The sequence below is a fragment of the Bombus affinis genome, chromosome 6 (assembly GCF_024516045.1).
Source record: "Bombus affinis isolate iyBomAffi1 chromosome 6, iyBomAffi1.2, whole genome shotgun sequence".
Lineage (NCBI taxonomy): Eukaryota > Metazoa > Arthropoda > Insecta > Hymenoptera > Apidae > Bombus > Bombus affinis.
The window spans coordinates 14286227-14301149 of NC_066349.1; the positions used below are offsets into that span (position 1 = coordinate 14286227).

Sequence of the window (14923 nt, forward strand, 5' to 3'; positions counted from 1 at the left end):
TTAGACTTTCATTTTATTTCCCATTAAATTTTGCTAAATGAAAATAAAAATATAGTTAATTTTCTAAAATCCGACTTCTTTCGCTTACGTAAGAAAAGATTATAATTAAATGCAGTTTTCATTTTGATGCGAAATAATTGTTAGTTATAAAGAGATAATTTGCCAACGCAATCTGTATATAATAATAGTAACTAATAAAATACAGTAGCATAGTAGCAACCAAATAAAAAAATTTTTCTTGATATATTTATTTTATTTTACGTTTCGGTCGTTATTTTCTACAGCTGAACATATTGTGATTCAATAATACGTCACCATGTCATAACACCTGTTAAACTGATAAATATGATATCTGGAAAATAATATGGGAAACAAAGCTGCATACAGAACGAAAAAAATTGAAATTTTTTGATTTCTTGGTAACATATTTCGATAATATTTTCAACGTTATTTTACAATAAAATTTATTTATATTTTATTATCTTCAATGGGATTTGTTCCAATTGTACATTTCTTGTTCAATAATTTTGCTTGCAACGTTTTAATCCTCTTAAAGAGTTTTACATTTATTACCAAATTAAAGATCATCTTCCTTTTTATAAAATCAATTTGTTTTAATTATATCTCTTTGGTTTGTACATTAGGATTTCGATAATTTGAAGGCAATTCTTTATATATAACAAAAAAGTATTTAGATTGATAAATTGTTAGCAAATTTTCTTAAGATATCAATTGGTTTTAAAATAACTAAGGAACAGAAAAACACGAATAATTAATAAAAAAACGAAATAAAAAATTGAACGTCTGTTCTGTGGAACAATAAAAATTTCCATTTATGTATTTTTCTCAAGATGTAGCCAACGTTGTTTCCACTTGTCAAAGCACAATATTCGTCTTTTCATTTCTAAACTGATATTTTATTTAATATTGTTTGAAACAAATAAATAAAATTTACAATAAACTGTCTTTAATTATGTATATCTAGAGTCATACATATATCTTCTTAATATGTCTTTAATACGTTTTCTCAGAACAAGTTACTTGCACGCAATAGTAACAATATTTAAACAAGTGACATTGATGACATTAGTATAACTCTGTCACTTATAATAAAAATAACTTGCATAATTTACGTAAGTACTTTTATATCCGATAATATTGTTTTTTTATTTATTACCATGTTGCTCTGATATCTCGATGTTTCTTAACTTTGACTGCAACGTTCGAAAATGATAGAATAATAAAACGAAACTCTCGTATCTTGTTATAAAAATATTATAACAAGAACATTAATAAATAATTAAATGAAAATAACCGTAAATATCGAAAAATACAATACGATTAACGTTCTAGCTAAATGCCAAACGAACAAACATAATTTGTTATTACACGTAACTCGTCTACTTTGCGTTTCGTTATATGTAAATACGAAACATTTAAGTATTAAAATATCGTTTGCACAGAATAATAAAGCAACTATAATTGAGATATTTCAAAATTCGAAATGACATCAACTTGAATAAACCACAAAACTTTTGACAAGTTGTAAAAACACAGCAGGACATACTAATTATGAGAGCTTCCGCGAACGAAAGACAATACCTATGGCTACATTGGAAATTGACGTCCATCATATCGTGCAAAGAAAATAAACGGAAATAAAAATATGTCTGCGGAAAGAAATATTCGCCGTTGCAGGTGTCGATGTTTAATTTTCATTCAAGTATAAAAGCAACGACTTCGTCACCGTACTGCATCAGACCGAAAAGGAAACAGCTAACCATGAAGTTCACGTTGTTGTTGTTGGCAGTATTCGTCTGCGTGCAGTTAGCGATCGCAGGCTTGAATATAGAAGCCAGAAAGGAAGCGGATGCGTCTGCAGAAAGCTCCGGATCGAAAAGTTCCCAAGTGGAAAAAAAGGAAGAATCATCGCAAAGCTCCTCGGCTTCTAAATCGTCAAATGAAAAAGAAAGCTCGAAAATCGACGGAGCCATAGAAATCAGCGGAAGCTTAGAAACCGGCCGAGGCTCGGAAAGCGACAAAAAATGGAAGAACGGTGGAAGCTCCGAAAGTGGCGAAAATTGGAAGAACGGTGGAAACTCGGAAAGTGGCGAGAAATGGAAAAACAGTGAAAGCTCGGAAAAGGGTGGAAAATGGAAGAAAGGTGGAAGCTCGGAAAGCGGCAAAAATTGGAAGAACGGCGGAAGCTCGGAAAGCAACAAACATTGGAAGAGCGGTGGAAGCTCGGAAAGTGGCGAGAAATGGAAAAACAGTGAAAGCTCCGAAAAGGGCGGAAAATGGAATAATGGCGAAAATTCGGAAAGCGGAGAAAAATGGAAGAACGGTGGAAGCTCGGAAAGCGACAAAAAATGGAAGAAAGCTGGAAGCTCGGAAAGTGGCGAGAAATGGAAGAACGGTGAAAGTTCGAAAGAGGGCGGAAAATGGAAGAACGGTGGAAGCTCGGAAAGCGACGAGAAATGGAAAAACAGTGAAAGCTCGGAAAAGGGCGGAAAATGGAATAACGGTGCAAGCTCGGAAAGCGGAGAAAAATGGAAGAACGATGGAAGCTCGGGAAACGGCGAAAAATGGAAGAACGGTGGAAACTCGGAAAGTGGCGAGAAATGGAAAAACAGTGAAAGCTCGGAAAAGGGCGGAAAATGGAATAACGGTGAAAGTTCGAAAAAGGGCGGAAAATGGAAGAACGATGGAAATTCGGAAAGCGGCGAAAATTGGAAGAACGGTGAAAGCTCCGAAAGCGGCAAAAATTGGAAAAACAGTGGAAGCTCGGAAAGCGGCAAAAATTGGAAGAACGGCGGAAGCTCGGAAAGCAACAAACATTGGAAGAGCGGTGGAAGCTCGGAAAGTGGCGAGAAATGGAAAAACAGTGAAAGCTCCGAAAAGGGCGGAAAATGGAATAACGATGCAAGCTCGGAAAGCGGAGAAAAATGGAAGAACGATGGAAGCTCGGAAAGCGGAGAAAAATGGAAGAACGATGGAAGCTCGGAAAACGGCGAAAAATGGAAGAATGGCGAAAAATGGAAGAACGGTGAAAACTCGGAAAGTGGCGAGAAATGGAAAAACAGTGAAAGCTCGGAAAAGGGCGGAAAATGGAATAACGGCGGACATTCGGAAAGCGGAGAGAAATGGAAGAACGATGGAAGCTCCGAAAAGGGCGAAAAATGGAAGAACGGCGGAAAGTGGAAGAACGGCGGAAGCTCGGAAAGCGACAAAAATTGGAAGAACGGTGGAAATTCCGAAAGTGGCGAAAATTGGAAGAACGGTGGAAGCTCGGGAAGTGGCGAGAAATGGAAAAACAGTGAAAGCTCCGAAAAGGGCGGAAAATGGAATAACGGTGAAAGTTCGAAAAAGGGCGGAAAATGGAAGAACGATGGAAATTCGGAAAGCGGCGAAAATTGGAAGAACGGTGAAAGCTCCGAAAGCGGCAAAAATTGGAAGAACAGCGGAAGCTCCGAAAGCGGCAAAAATTGGAAGAATGGCGGAAGCTCGGAAAGCAACAAACATTGGAAGAACGGTGGAACCTCTGAAAGCGGCGAAAAATGGAAAAACAGTGAAAGCTCCGAAAGCGGCAAAAATTGGAAGAGCGGTGGAAGCTCGGAAAGTGGCGAGAAATGGAAAAACAGTGAAAGCGGAAAGAAAGGCAAAAGCTCAAAAAACAGCGAAAGTTGGAAGAGCAACGAAAACTCGAAGAACGACGGCAGCTGGAAGAGCAGTGAAGAATCAGGTAGGATTAATAAATTATCAAACAGATATACAAAAATTTACTACACTATAAAATTTAGAGAAGTTAGTGAAATTAAATTCCTATGAATTATTTATGCTTGTTCAGTGCGAAAGTAGCCAGGTTAAAGTACACTTGTTAAATCTTTAAAGTCGATTTTCTAAAAAACGAAGCCTCAAATGGAAAAACGTTATAGTAAATTTTTCTCTTATTTTTCACGTAGAATTATCCCGTATACGAGTATAGATCTGTAAATACTAGAAACCATAAAATAAAAGGATTTCGTTAATCCATAAACCAATAAATTTATTTTACAGAAAAGTGGAAAGATGGTAAAATAGTGGCGGAAGACAGCGTTAGTATAAACTGGGCAGATGTCAAAGAGCAGATTAGCAACATTGCTACATCCTTAGAAAAGGGTGGTAACCTCGAGGCTGTATTGAAAATAAAGAAAGGAGAAAAGAAAATTTCAAGTTTGGAGGAAATCAAGGAGAAAATCTCTGTCCTACTGAAATGGATTCAAGAAGGCAAAGATACTAGCAGCCTATTAGATTTGAAAGAGGGTAGCAAGGATATTGCGTCGTTGAAAGAAATCAAAGGAAAGATCCTTTTGATTGTTAAGTTAGTGAACGAAGGGAAAGACACTAGTGGTCTTTTAGATTTAGAAGCGAGTGGCAAAGTAATTTTAGAATTGCAAAGCGCCATAGAAAAGGTTCTCGTAAAGTCAGAAAAGATAACCAAAGTATCTGAAGTTTCCGGTTTAGTAAAAAGCAAAACTGTCTCGGACATAAAACCGCTTCAAGCAGTAATTCCTTTAATCCTTGAATTGCAAAAAACAGACATTAACCTTAGTACCTTAAACAAGTGGTCCACTGTTAACGTAAATTCTATAGATAAAGAACGCGTCACGAAAACGGTTCCAGTGCTCCTTCAATCCATGAAAGGAGGCGAAGATATTCAGAACCTTTTGAGTGCGAAAGGTGCAAAGAAACTTGGCATTAGTGCTTTGGACTTACAGGCAGTTCAAGGAGCTCTTGGCGTGGTTGGAAAGCTAAGTTCAGGTGGTGCGTTGAACTCAAAAGGCTTGTTGAACTTGAAAGACGGCGCTAGTGTGTTAGGTGCAGGAAAAATCGGAGGATTAATTCCTTTACCGAAACTTTAAGAGATAAACCGATAAAGGCAGATATACTCTCGGAAGATTTTTTTGCAAGTTGAATAGTCCGCAAAAAAATTATCTCTGATTATTATAATTTAGCCTAAAATATTAAATAAAATGGAGAAATAAGGTTGAAATATATAAATAATAAGTTTTAATTTATATGTAATGTGTTGGGAAGAAATTTCTCTAATAATAAGTTGGATTTATAATTTGTCGATATATTGTAAACACGAAACTTGAACTTGTTCAAAGAAAGTTCTAATATAATACAGAAGAATTAAGCATCAACAGTATATTTATTTCTATATAATAGTATCCCTACACCCCTATAATATTTCCACGATACTAAGTACATTATATATTCATCACATAATTTTGATGCTACGTAATAAAGGCATCGCACTAAGTATTCACAGATCCATACAAGGGGTCGATTAATGAATTTAGATCTAGTTATTACAATATGACGATTATAATATTAATTGGACGAAAATTTAAATTCGACGAATACTTTTTATTTTTGGATAATTTTTTTAAGCTCAGAAACGATACGAATTCAGTTTTCATCAATTTTTCTATTTCAATACTCTGCTAAAATGCACTTTTTCTTCTTTATGGGTGAATAGGTTAATTAAAAAACCTGAACTTCATTTTCAAATTCATTTATAGCGTGCAGTATACAGTGCTACTATGATATGTTCGTCATTTGCATTGAAAACTACTCGTAAAACTTTGCAATAAATAATTATAAAATTAACGAGTGTTTGATTGATGAATCAGTTTCTTTAAAAAATACGTGATATTTCTATAATATAAATTTGAGGGAAATTTAGAGACAACTCAAAACGGAGGCCACATTCAAACCTCGTGATGCATTTTTAACAACAAACAATGGTACAACAAGCAAACAAAAGATAAGGGAATGTTCGAATGAGAAATAGTTTTCCAAAGGACTGTATTTATATATGTAAATAAATTGAATATGTGTATATAATATCCATGCCCTTAAAATACCTTGTCAAGACCATCAATTTTTCCAACTTTTATCTGCACATATAATGGGAAGCTAATTTTTGTAAATAATCATCACAAGAACGATTATCTAAATAAGACGTTATCTTATTTGACTCGTAATTATTTTAAAATAATTATGCATTAGTACATTTAAATGAGAAAATGATATTTCTTTAAATTATTTTATTGCTTCGCCAGTATAAACGATTAGTTTGCATGAACGCGACCTTCGTGTTATTACATAAGACAAAATTACTGTTCTAAAATTATCTTGAAAAATCAAAGTATTAAATTATCTGAATATTTTTGTTTCAAGTAAAGTGTATCCGCATCTGCTACTGTTTTGAAAAATATTCAACCTTGTTACTAATTTTACAGATAGATAAAAGAGATTGGTGTACCAAATTTCCGGCATGCTTTCCATCAATATTACGTAAATTGAATTTTTTAGCGATTAATAACAATTGATAAATTCTATCGAAATTTTTGTCACGAGAATGTTCGATCTCTATATTTGTTGGCTTTACACATATCCTATTAATTTATAGATACTTGGAGAATATAACTTGAAATGAACGGATCATTGTTTTGCTATAATCACGTTGAGCATTGTTGAACTCACTGAATAATCACACTTTTAAAATTTGCAATGGAAATTCTCTTTCAACTTGCCTTCATATTTAATGATATTAACGATACACGTCATTCACAGTAATTAAAATGTTTCAAATTAATACGAAGCCACATAGTATTATTTAGAGAGTATTATTTCAGAACACGTCTTTGGAACATACCTAACAAAATATGTTTGCTTCATTATCGTGATTCTTTCGCATGACATTCCTTACTTATATCATTTTGAAGTTTTCAAAAGCAGTTTCTATAAAGTTCTCCACGCCTTGCGTCTATTTCGTAATTCTTATTAGCATGAAACGAGACTTTAATTATTCTGCTCCCTTTACACACAAACTGTTCAACCGTTATGTTAATGCATTTCCAAAAACTATTTACGTAATTCGAGGAAACGAAAATTGTTGCATGAACTTTAATAATTAATATAGAGGAAAATTTGTAATGGTTTACAGAAAATATATACTCACATTGGAATCTTCCCAAGAATATGATTGTTTTATTGAAAGGATATTTCAGACGTCGATATCCCGCCTTGTGACTTGACGATCTCATACCTATCATTGAGGTGAAGTCTATAGATACGTCTTCGAAAGGAGAAAAAGATCAACAGTATTCTGAAAGGATAGAGAGCATAATTTAAATTGTTGGTCATTTCTTTAATAAAAATATATTAGAGTCATATCGAATTCTAAGAAATTTGATCGATCCTTTGATACAGTAATTTTGTATTTTTTGAGATAATATGCATTTCGACAACTGTGTTTAAGAAATTTTGACAATTTCATAATTATGTGAATAATAAAACATTAAATAGATTTTATATTAAAGCCAGTGTACATAATCAGTTAAAGAAAAAATAAATAAAACAATAGGCGGATATTCTGTGAAAAAAGGAAGCTGGAAATTCCTATCTGTTATATACTGAAAATTAGATTATTATGTACTGAAGACAAATATTAAGTTTAATGTCATTAACTAATCACGTTCGTCAAATTTTATTTTATTAATTCGTTTACGTAATCTTACTTTTCACGCAGTTTTTATTAACTCTTTGTCTTTACTTCACTTATTTTCCTATATTTCTCGTAACAAAAAATATGCAATAAGTAACTTAGTTTTATATTGTTTCTATCATACAAAAGTGACTCGAGAGAATCAATTAAAATTCTACCCATCACAAGTCTCCTGACTTAGAAACTAGGTTATACTCCAGGAAACGTGGCTAATTTAATCCAGAACATCAGTGAAAGGAGCGAGTCGAGGCTGAAAACAATTTTGAATTATTAACGCCGTGGATACGACTTCGTTTCTGCTTCCATTGACGCGAATACTTGTAAGAGTGTTAGCCGTATCACCTTCAAACCGACACGATGTCAGATTTGAATTGGTAAACCTTGGAAGGCATAGATCTCAGAATATTCGCTCAGGGCCAAGAATTTCATAGATAATGTATTCCACAAAAGAGTCAAACGTTTGTCTTCATCGCGTGCCAGTCTCTCGAAGGATCAAATAATTTGAACATGTTGCATCTTTTACTCGGCCTTTCTCAATATTTCGCTCTTTGCCAATAATTGAAATTAAGTTAAATTAATTTAGAGACATATACTCTGAATACATTAATTTAAATTAAAAATTACATTATATACTTTACCAAGCCTTATTTTAAATCACAAACATTATTAGGATGCACAGAAAACAATAGAAAATCTCGAAAAATGTCTTTTATTAAATACAATCTTACTATATTACTAACAATGTGCTAATTAGTACCTAACTCCATACAAGTAGAAAATTATGTACCATTTTTAAATTATATATCATTTTCTAATATATTACAAAATTATTATTAGTTTACATATAAACGTTTCATAAACGTAATATTCTACTGGATAAACCATCGTTTTATAACATATGTAACATACAACTACAAATTACATCGGAATTAATCTTAATACTTGAATATAGAGGTTCAATGTACCAACGGTAAAGCTTGCCAGTTTACCACCTTTGTCATCGATTCTGGTATTCTCTTTGGCGACGCTTTATTCATCAAAGCATTGATACCTCTGACAATTTTGGCTGATATCACGAACATTATGATACTCCTAACCAGATCTTTGGGTTCTGTTCTAGGATGAATAATTTTCAATAGGATACCATTAAAGAGACAAACGTCAATTTTCTAGTGTTGCTCCGTCTATGTCTGAAGCTGATTAGTATCCATTTTAGCTCCTGCTTTGTCGAGTTGACGTTGTATTATACTATTACCATTTTCCTGCGTATGATTATGAAATTTCATATTATATAAATTTTTATACCATTTCGTACGTTTAAGAAACTTAACAGACAATATCTTCATATAAAACTATTATTATGTTATACAAAACTACTACTATTATGACAATTTATAGACGAAAGTTTTCTATCCTTTTATGGTAATGAATAATCAATATGTCAAATTTTTTAACTTTCGCAAGACTTTAATGCACTCAATTCCTTGCTTTCTTTCATTTTATAAAGATCAAGCGATGGCGTTCTTTCGTAAAATTTGAATTTTAAAGTTTCGTAAAGATTGAAATAAACGATTATTGAACTGTACTAGTACAGATGGATAGGATAGGTGAACCGAAATCGACTTCAGTGATACGTAAAACTAACATTGTCTTGTTGCAAAACGTATCTTTTATTGATAAATTCTAAATGTTTCTTTTTCATCGTTGTATTTGAGTTGTTCACGTCAAATATTAGGAGTAGTACTTGTTCAGATTGAAATTCTGTTATATAAATAGCAGTTCTTTTCTACATCCATACTTAAATTACATGTAATTTGTCTTATATCATCATTTAAGAAATATTTTTTTTACTTGACTTTTTACAGTTGCACCAAATACTATAATAAGTTATCGGTTAAAAATATCAAATATTGCTTTTATCGAGGATTCCAATAATTGATATTGCCATTTTCTCAAAATATTTCTTAAAATTTATTTCGAAATATATCAATGGCAATTGAAAAAGCTACTGAACAACCAAATTTTACATAAAATTTACAGTGTTCTTAGAAATAATCAAATAATCGTAAACAAACAGAAATCTGAAAGGTGATAAAGGAACATTATTTCTCAAAGTCAATCCACATTAATATCACGTGTCTGCCCCTTATAATCGCTCGCTTGGAACACAATTTATACGTAAATGAATTTATGCAAAAACCGAAGCAGGTTCTTAAAGCAGAAATTTCAGTAATGTAAAAGTAGATTGAATGGACAATCAGTATTCTCTGTAATGTTTTAAATGCAAATTGTAGCCTTTTGCAAAATCTACGTCCACATCTTTGTGTCCACATTTTGTCCACAAAACGTGTAACATTTTAATTTATACTTCAAAGCTTCAAAGAAATTCAAGTAGTAAAATCTCTCGAGGCTTTCGAATTAAATTATTAGATTTTAACATGTACAAAGTTATTACATAAATTGGCCATTTAGTAAAACTCTCCTTTGATCTTTGAAAGAGGCTTTAAGTGTAGCTTCAACGTGAATGAAGTATGAAATATGTATGGCTAATTAAGAAGCAATTTTAATATAATAACTAGAAAACTAAAAAACTCAAATAACAGCGACATATGGTACGTTTAACAATTATTTACTTGATGCATCAATTCTTTGAGAATTTCGCGCATTAGGAGGGTTTTAAGGATTTAAATTTTTCCTACTCGTTTCAATATTATTTTATATTTTATCTCGTTTAATAACTGTTCATTAATTGGTACTGCGAAAGGTCTCGTAAAACAGGAAATCGAAATTAATACAATTTAAATGAACTCATGAGACTAATTTGATACAGAAATATCAAACTGTGACGTGGCAAATTCAAAACAAAGTATTCCTCCATTCTAAATTTCCCCATTCCTAAATTCTCGATATCACGTAAAACAGTTCTTAGTGCTTTGAATTGCTAATTGCTTGACTGGCGGAATTTTCTATCTTGTTACAAAATCTTCGTCTACCAGCGACCAACTTCTTCACTTCCATTCGCAGTTTAATTATAATTTAGCTTAATTCATTGTCAGTCAAGTCAGTCACTCATCAACGCTTAGAGATTAGCATCAGCAACGGATCAGGTACAGTTTAATAATTAGTCAGATCAATCAAGATACAAGTAATATATTTTGGTATATATATCTTATACAAGATATATTGTAATACTAAGGGCAAGTTCAGGACAGTTAACTCTTTCCCCCCCCCTCTCTCTCTCTCTTTCTTTCTCTCTTTTAATCTAACAAATGCTATAAATCAGTATCCGTATAAATCAATTCCAATCATTCTTTCTCGTGCTAATGGGTGGACCTTGGGCAAAATTAGACGCCACCAAACGCAATATTCCAATACACTGGGTGAATAGGCATTCGGATATTAAACAGGAATAGTATTCTTGAAAGGGTGAAAACATCGGGAAAATATAAAAACTTTATCAGTAACGCCACCAAGCATCTATCACCTTCACCGAAGTGAACCTCTAAATATAACATCCAGCTTTGTACACGTGGCAAATAATAGTCCTCATGCATAATGGTGTAAACCATTAGCATTATTCGACGTTCCTAATAGATCGTACAGAAGCTCGTAGATTCGTTCACATGGCTCATCAGAACACTATCTCTATCATTTGAACCAAATTAAACTGGTTCTTTCTTATAACAAACAACTTTGTCAATCAAACCGTTTTCTGTTTGAACAAAGAAGCTTTTGCCAGCGAAGTACACAAAGCTTCTGCATCAACTTCTGCATGTTTATAGAATTCTTTACATTGTGACGTAAGGCATTGTGAGTTTTAATACATTTTCGTCGATAGTTGTTTGAGACGTTTTAAAAAATTATTCAAATTTCAACGGAAAAGCGGTTCAATGGTGGACCTGAAAAATATTACAGCGAACGTGATAGAATTTTTTAGCCGAGGAGTATAATATTCTACGTGAGATGCTTGATTATCAGTATGGGATGGAATGAAGATCATTTTCTTATATGACATGCCTTTTTATGTCGATGTAGATATGTATCGTGAATAAGTAATGTTTCGTAGATATTCGTAAATGATGTTATTCGACAATAACTAAAAGCTACTCCATTAATTTCATTTTTATTAAAGAATAAGTCTTTATATTAATTTTACTCTTTTCGCTTCTTACTTATAAATAAGAATTTATCATCATTAGGTTAATTATGATTGGTAAAAGTAATTTTTTAACAGCTGGTTTCCAAACCTTTTGAAGTCAAGCATGAAAAATAACATCAACTAATTTAAAATCATATTTAAAATTCCGATCTGTCAACTTATAGTTACCGAAAGATCCGAAAACCTTATAGAGGAATTTGTGAAATTATCAGAAGGGTAAAATAATGACGATCGAAAAAATGATCAGATTTAATTTTCTGTACACTCATAACATTTCTTTGTATTCTTTTTGTTCGCTAACAAATGGAATGACTCCCCTGAAACTCCTCGACAAAACTAATTGTCTTATTCGAACCATTCAGAGTTCCTTTTTCCTTTCTGGATCGAACAAATGAGAAATCGCATGTAGAAAACAAGCAGAAATCCAGTGTCTAGTTTATTCCATTTGGATATTAACCCTGACCGTAACATCTCTAGAACGGTCATCCTAAGAATAACGACCGCACTGATCTTCTACCCGAGTCTTTTCGAAAGTGAAATCTCGCGTGATCAAATCTGTAGCGAGAGTCGTGTTCATAAGCTATTCAGTGTTTCGCTCAATATTCATCAATATCACGCTCATAATAATGACTTGACGTTGGCACACGATGTACAGTATGTTCAGCCGGTTGTCTGACCACGAAAATGTCATAGGACGTCACGCAGACTGACATTATTTAGCGCTTATCTATTCTACTTACTATTTATTACTTGTACTTATTTTTTCACATAAAATCATTTTCTTACAAGAAATCGGGGATAATTCATAGACAGCTACCAGTTATGGCGTAATATAATAAGTAGACTGCGGATTTTTATATATTTTTATATTTATATGAACAGAACTAGAGAAATAGAAACTAAATACAAATTTGTCATCTATCAAATACTGCTAATCTTCCAATATTATATAAATATTTTCTATGAAAAGCAATTTAGAATATAGAACTGCGTTTGATAACAATATTTTATTCAGTAAATAGTTAAAGAAAATCAAAAGAATATCTGTTTCTTAAATCGATAGTTTGTTCATCGTCACGCTTTATTATATTACAACGAATACGTTTTCTTATCACTGGAAAAAAATTGTTCTCGTCGTACGAAACACCCTTCGTCTGATCGTTTTGTATTAGTTGAAACGACGTATCTTTTGTCATTTTTTTTAATACTTTGTAACAAGTCATACAAGTTCCCCTTGAAATCGTGTAGAGCGTCCGAGATCGGTATCATTAACAGTAAAATGGTAAAACGTGTTTTTTAAAAAACGCATAATCGTAACCAAAACATGTTAAATAAACCGTATGGCAATTAATAACGCGCGTTTAAAACGCGAATAAACCGTGTAAAACATGACCATATAAAAATGAATTGCGTAGAAAGGTACCGTGTAAAAAGAGTTACAAGTGTATTCTGCTTTGAATATTTATATATTTTTGCATGTTGTACGTATTGTGTGCAGTTTTGTACCTTCAGATTTTCCATCAATATATAAAAATCCGCCGTTTAATAATAACTAAAATAGTTAAACAATAAACGATGTTAAAAAGAAAAAATAATTAACTAACGAAAAGCGTTGCAAAATGTAATATTTGATTTGTAGGAAAACCAGAGAACTGAATAAAAGATACTGATTTAACCGATCCGTACCAATCTATATAGTTTTATAAAAAAATCCAAATTACATGTATTTAAAAATTAACTATTCTCGACATGTCATAATAGGTCGAATAAATATTATCCCGAGAAAATATATATGGAATATCGTGTTTACGATAGGGGTGCGCAGTAAGGGTGCGCGTTTTCTAGCCGCCGTTTGGTCCTTTGTACAAAGTTCGCAGTCTGCCTGCGGCCGCGCTTGATGAAACTTTATTTCGCATCACCCTTACCTTAGAAAAAACAATTTTCTCCACGTATTTCGGATATTATCCTTCGGTGGTCCAACAAGCTGTCGATATATATATTTTTCTTTTCCATTTTCTCTTCCTTTTTTCCTTTTCCCATGTAGTTGGTCGATGTCGGCGTGAAATTAATCAGTGATGTAAGATGGAACGGACAGGACTGGCGCGATGATCGAGAATCGATGGCAACCGTTACGCGAGATATAAATGGAAAATTGTATCGAACAATGCGTGGGTGAATACTAATTGCAAATCGTTGATTGCTTATTAATATGAAGCAGTTAAGAGGAGGTGATGATCGTACCTCGATGACGCTTAAATGGATGGTGTTAACGAAGGAAATGTATCCGAAACGTTTAGACTGTGATTTGCAAGTAATTGTGACGAATGAATATTTGTTGGGTAATAAAATTAATCGAATTAATATTAGATCGTTGTTAATGTGAGTTCTGAACGCTCAAGTTGTTTGTGTAAATGAGAATAATATAAAATAGAAGATCTAATAAATGGAAGATTATTGAAATTCTTCGATACTAGTTCGAGAAATGGACTTTAAAACGATGATTTCAAAAGTTTTGTAAAATAGTGCTATACGTTGTCTTACTTACGAAGATAAAAAGAAGTGGTAGTAAGAACGAAAACTTATATGGAAGAATGAGGAACTGATGCATGGTGGAAATTGATCGAAAGTTTTTCAAGAGTTTTTACGTGACACTATGAAACTTTAACTGGAAGATGAGGAAATGACAAGCGACAGATCGATTAGGAAATAATATGCTTGTGGACGGGGGTCGTGTAAGTTCATCGTCGTAGCAAGGTAGGATAACTCGACAACTTTTTCCCCATCTCGTCATCTCCCCTGGAAACTTTTACTGCCCTTTGCGTTGAGATGCACGAGCCGCGTCAGATTGCAGAGATGTACAAAATTTTGCTCAAGTAACACTGAATCAAACCATCTGGTAATAAATTCACCAACTTAATAATAATCATACGAGATATTACATTTTCATTATTTTCAATTCTAATATTAATTTTATTAGTCTATTCGCAAAACAGATATTGATCATTGCATATGTATATAGAAAAACATCAAATTATATATGTATATATAAAAATATGATATTTCTTTTTTTTAATATTAATTTGATTTATTTACAATCTTCAATTTATTCACAATATAATGGATAATTAAGCCGCAAGTACAGAAGAATTTACTAAGAAATTTTCAAATTTACGAAAATTTTATTCTTTCTAACAAAATAAGAACAT

General features: G+C 32.7%; 2 protein-coding genes across 2 annotated transcripts in view; both read left to right on the top strand.

Moving 5' to 3' along the window:
• The first annotated feature begins 1620 nt into the window (after window positions 1–1620).
• LOC126917041 (uncharacterized transmembrane protein DDB_G0289901-like) lies at window positions 1621–5134 on the top strand. The gene is made up of 2 exons (XM_050723427.1): window positions 1621–3742; window positions 4057–5134. Exons 1-2 carry the CDS (start codon window positions 1705–1707, stop codon window positions 4899–4901), a joined length of 2883 nt encoding a protein of 960 aa, XP_050579384.1. The 5' UTR covers window positions 1621–1704; the 3' UTR covers window positions 4902–5134.
• An 8444-nt stretch (window positions 5135–13578) lies between these two features.
• Window positions 13579–14923, top strand: part of LOC126917064 (RYamide receptor-like) — a 46429-nt gene continuing 45084 nt past the window's right edge. Inside the window, exon 1 of the mRNA XM_050723492.1 lies at window positions 13579–14471. The gene's annotated coding sequence lies outside the window, so the exon portion shown is untranslated. The remainder of the gene's footprint in view (window positions 14472–14923) is intronic.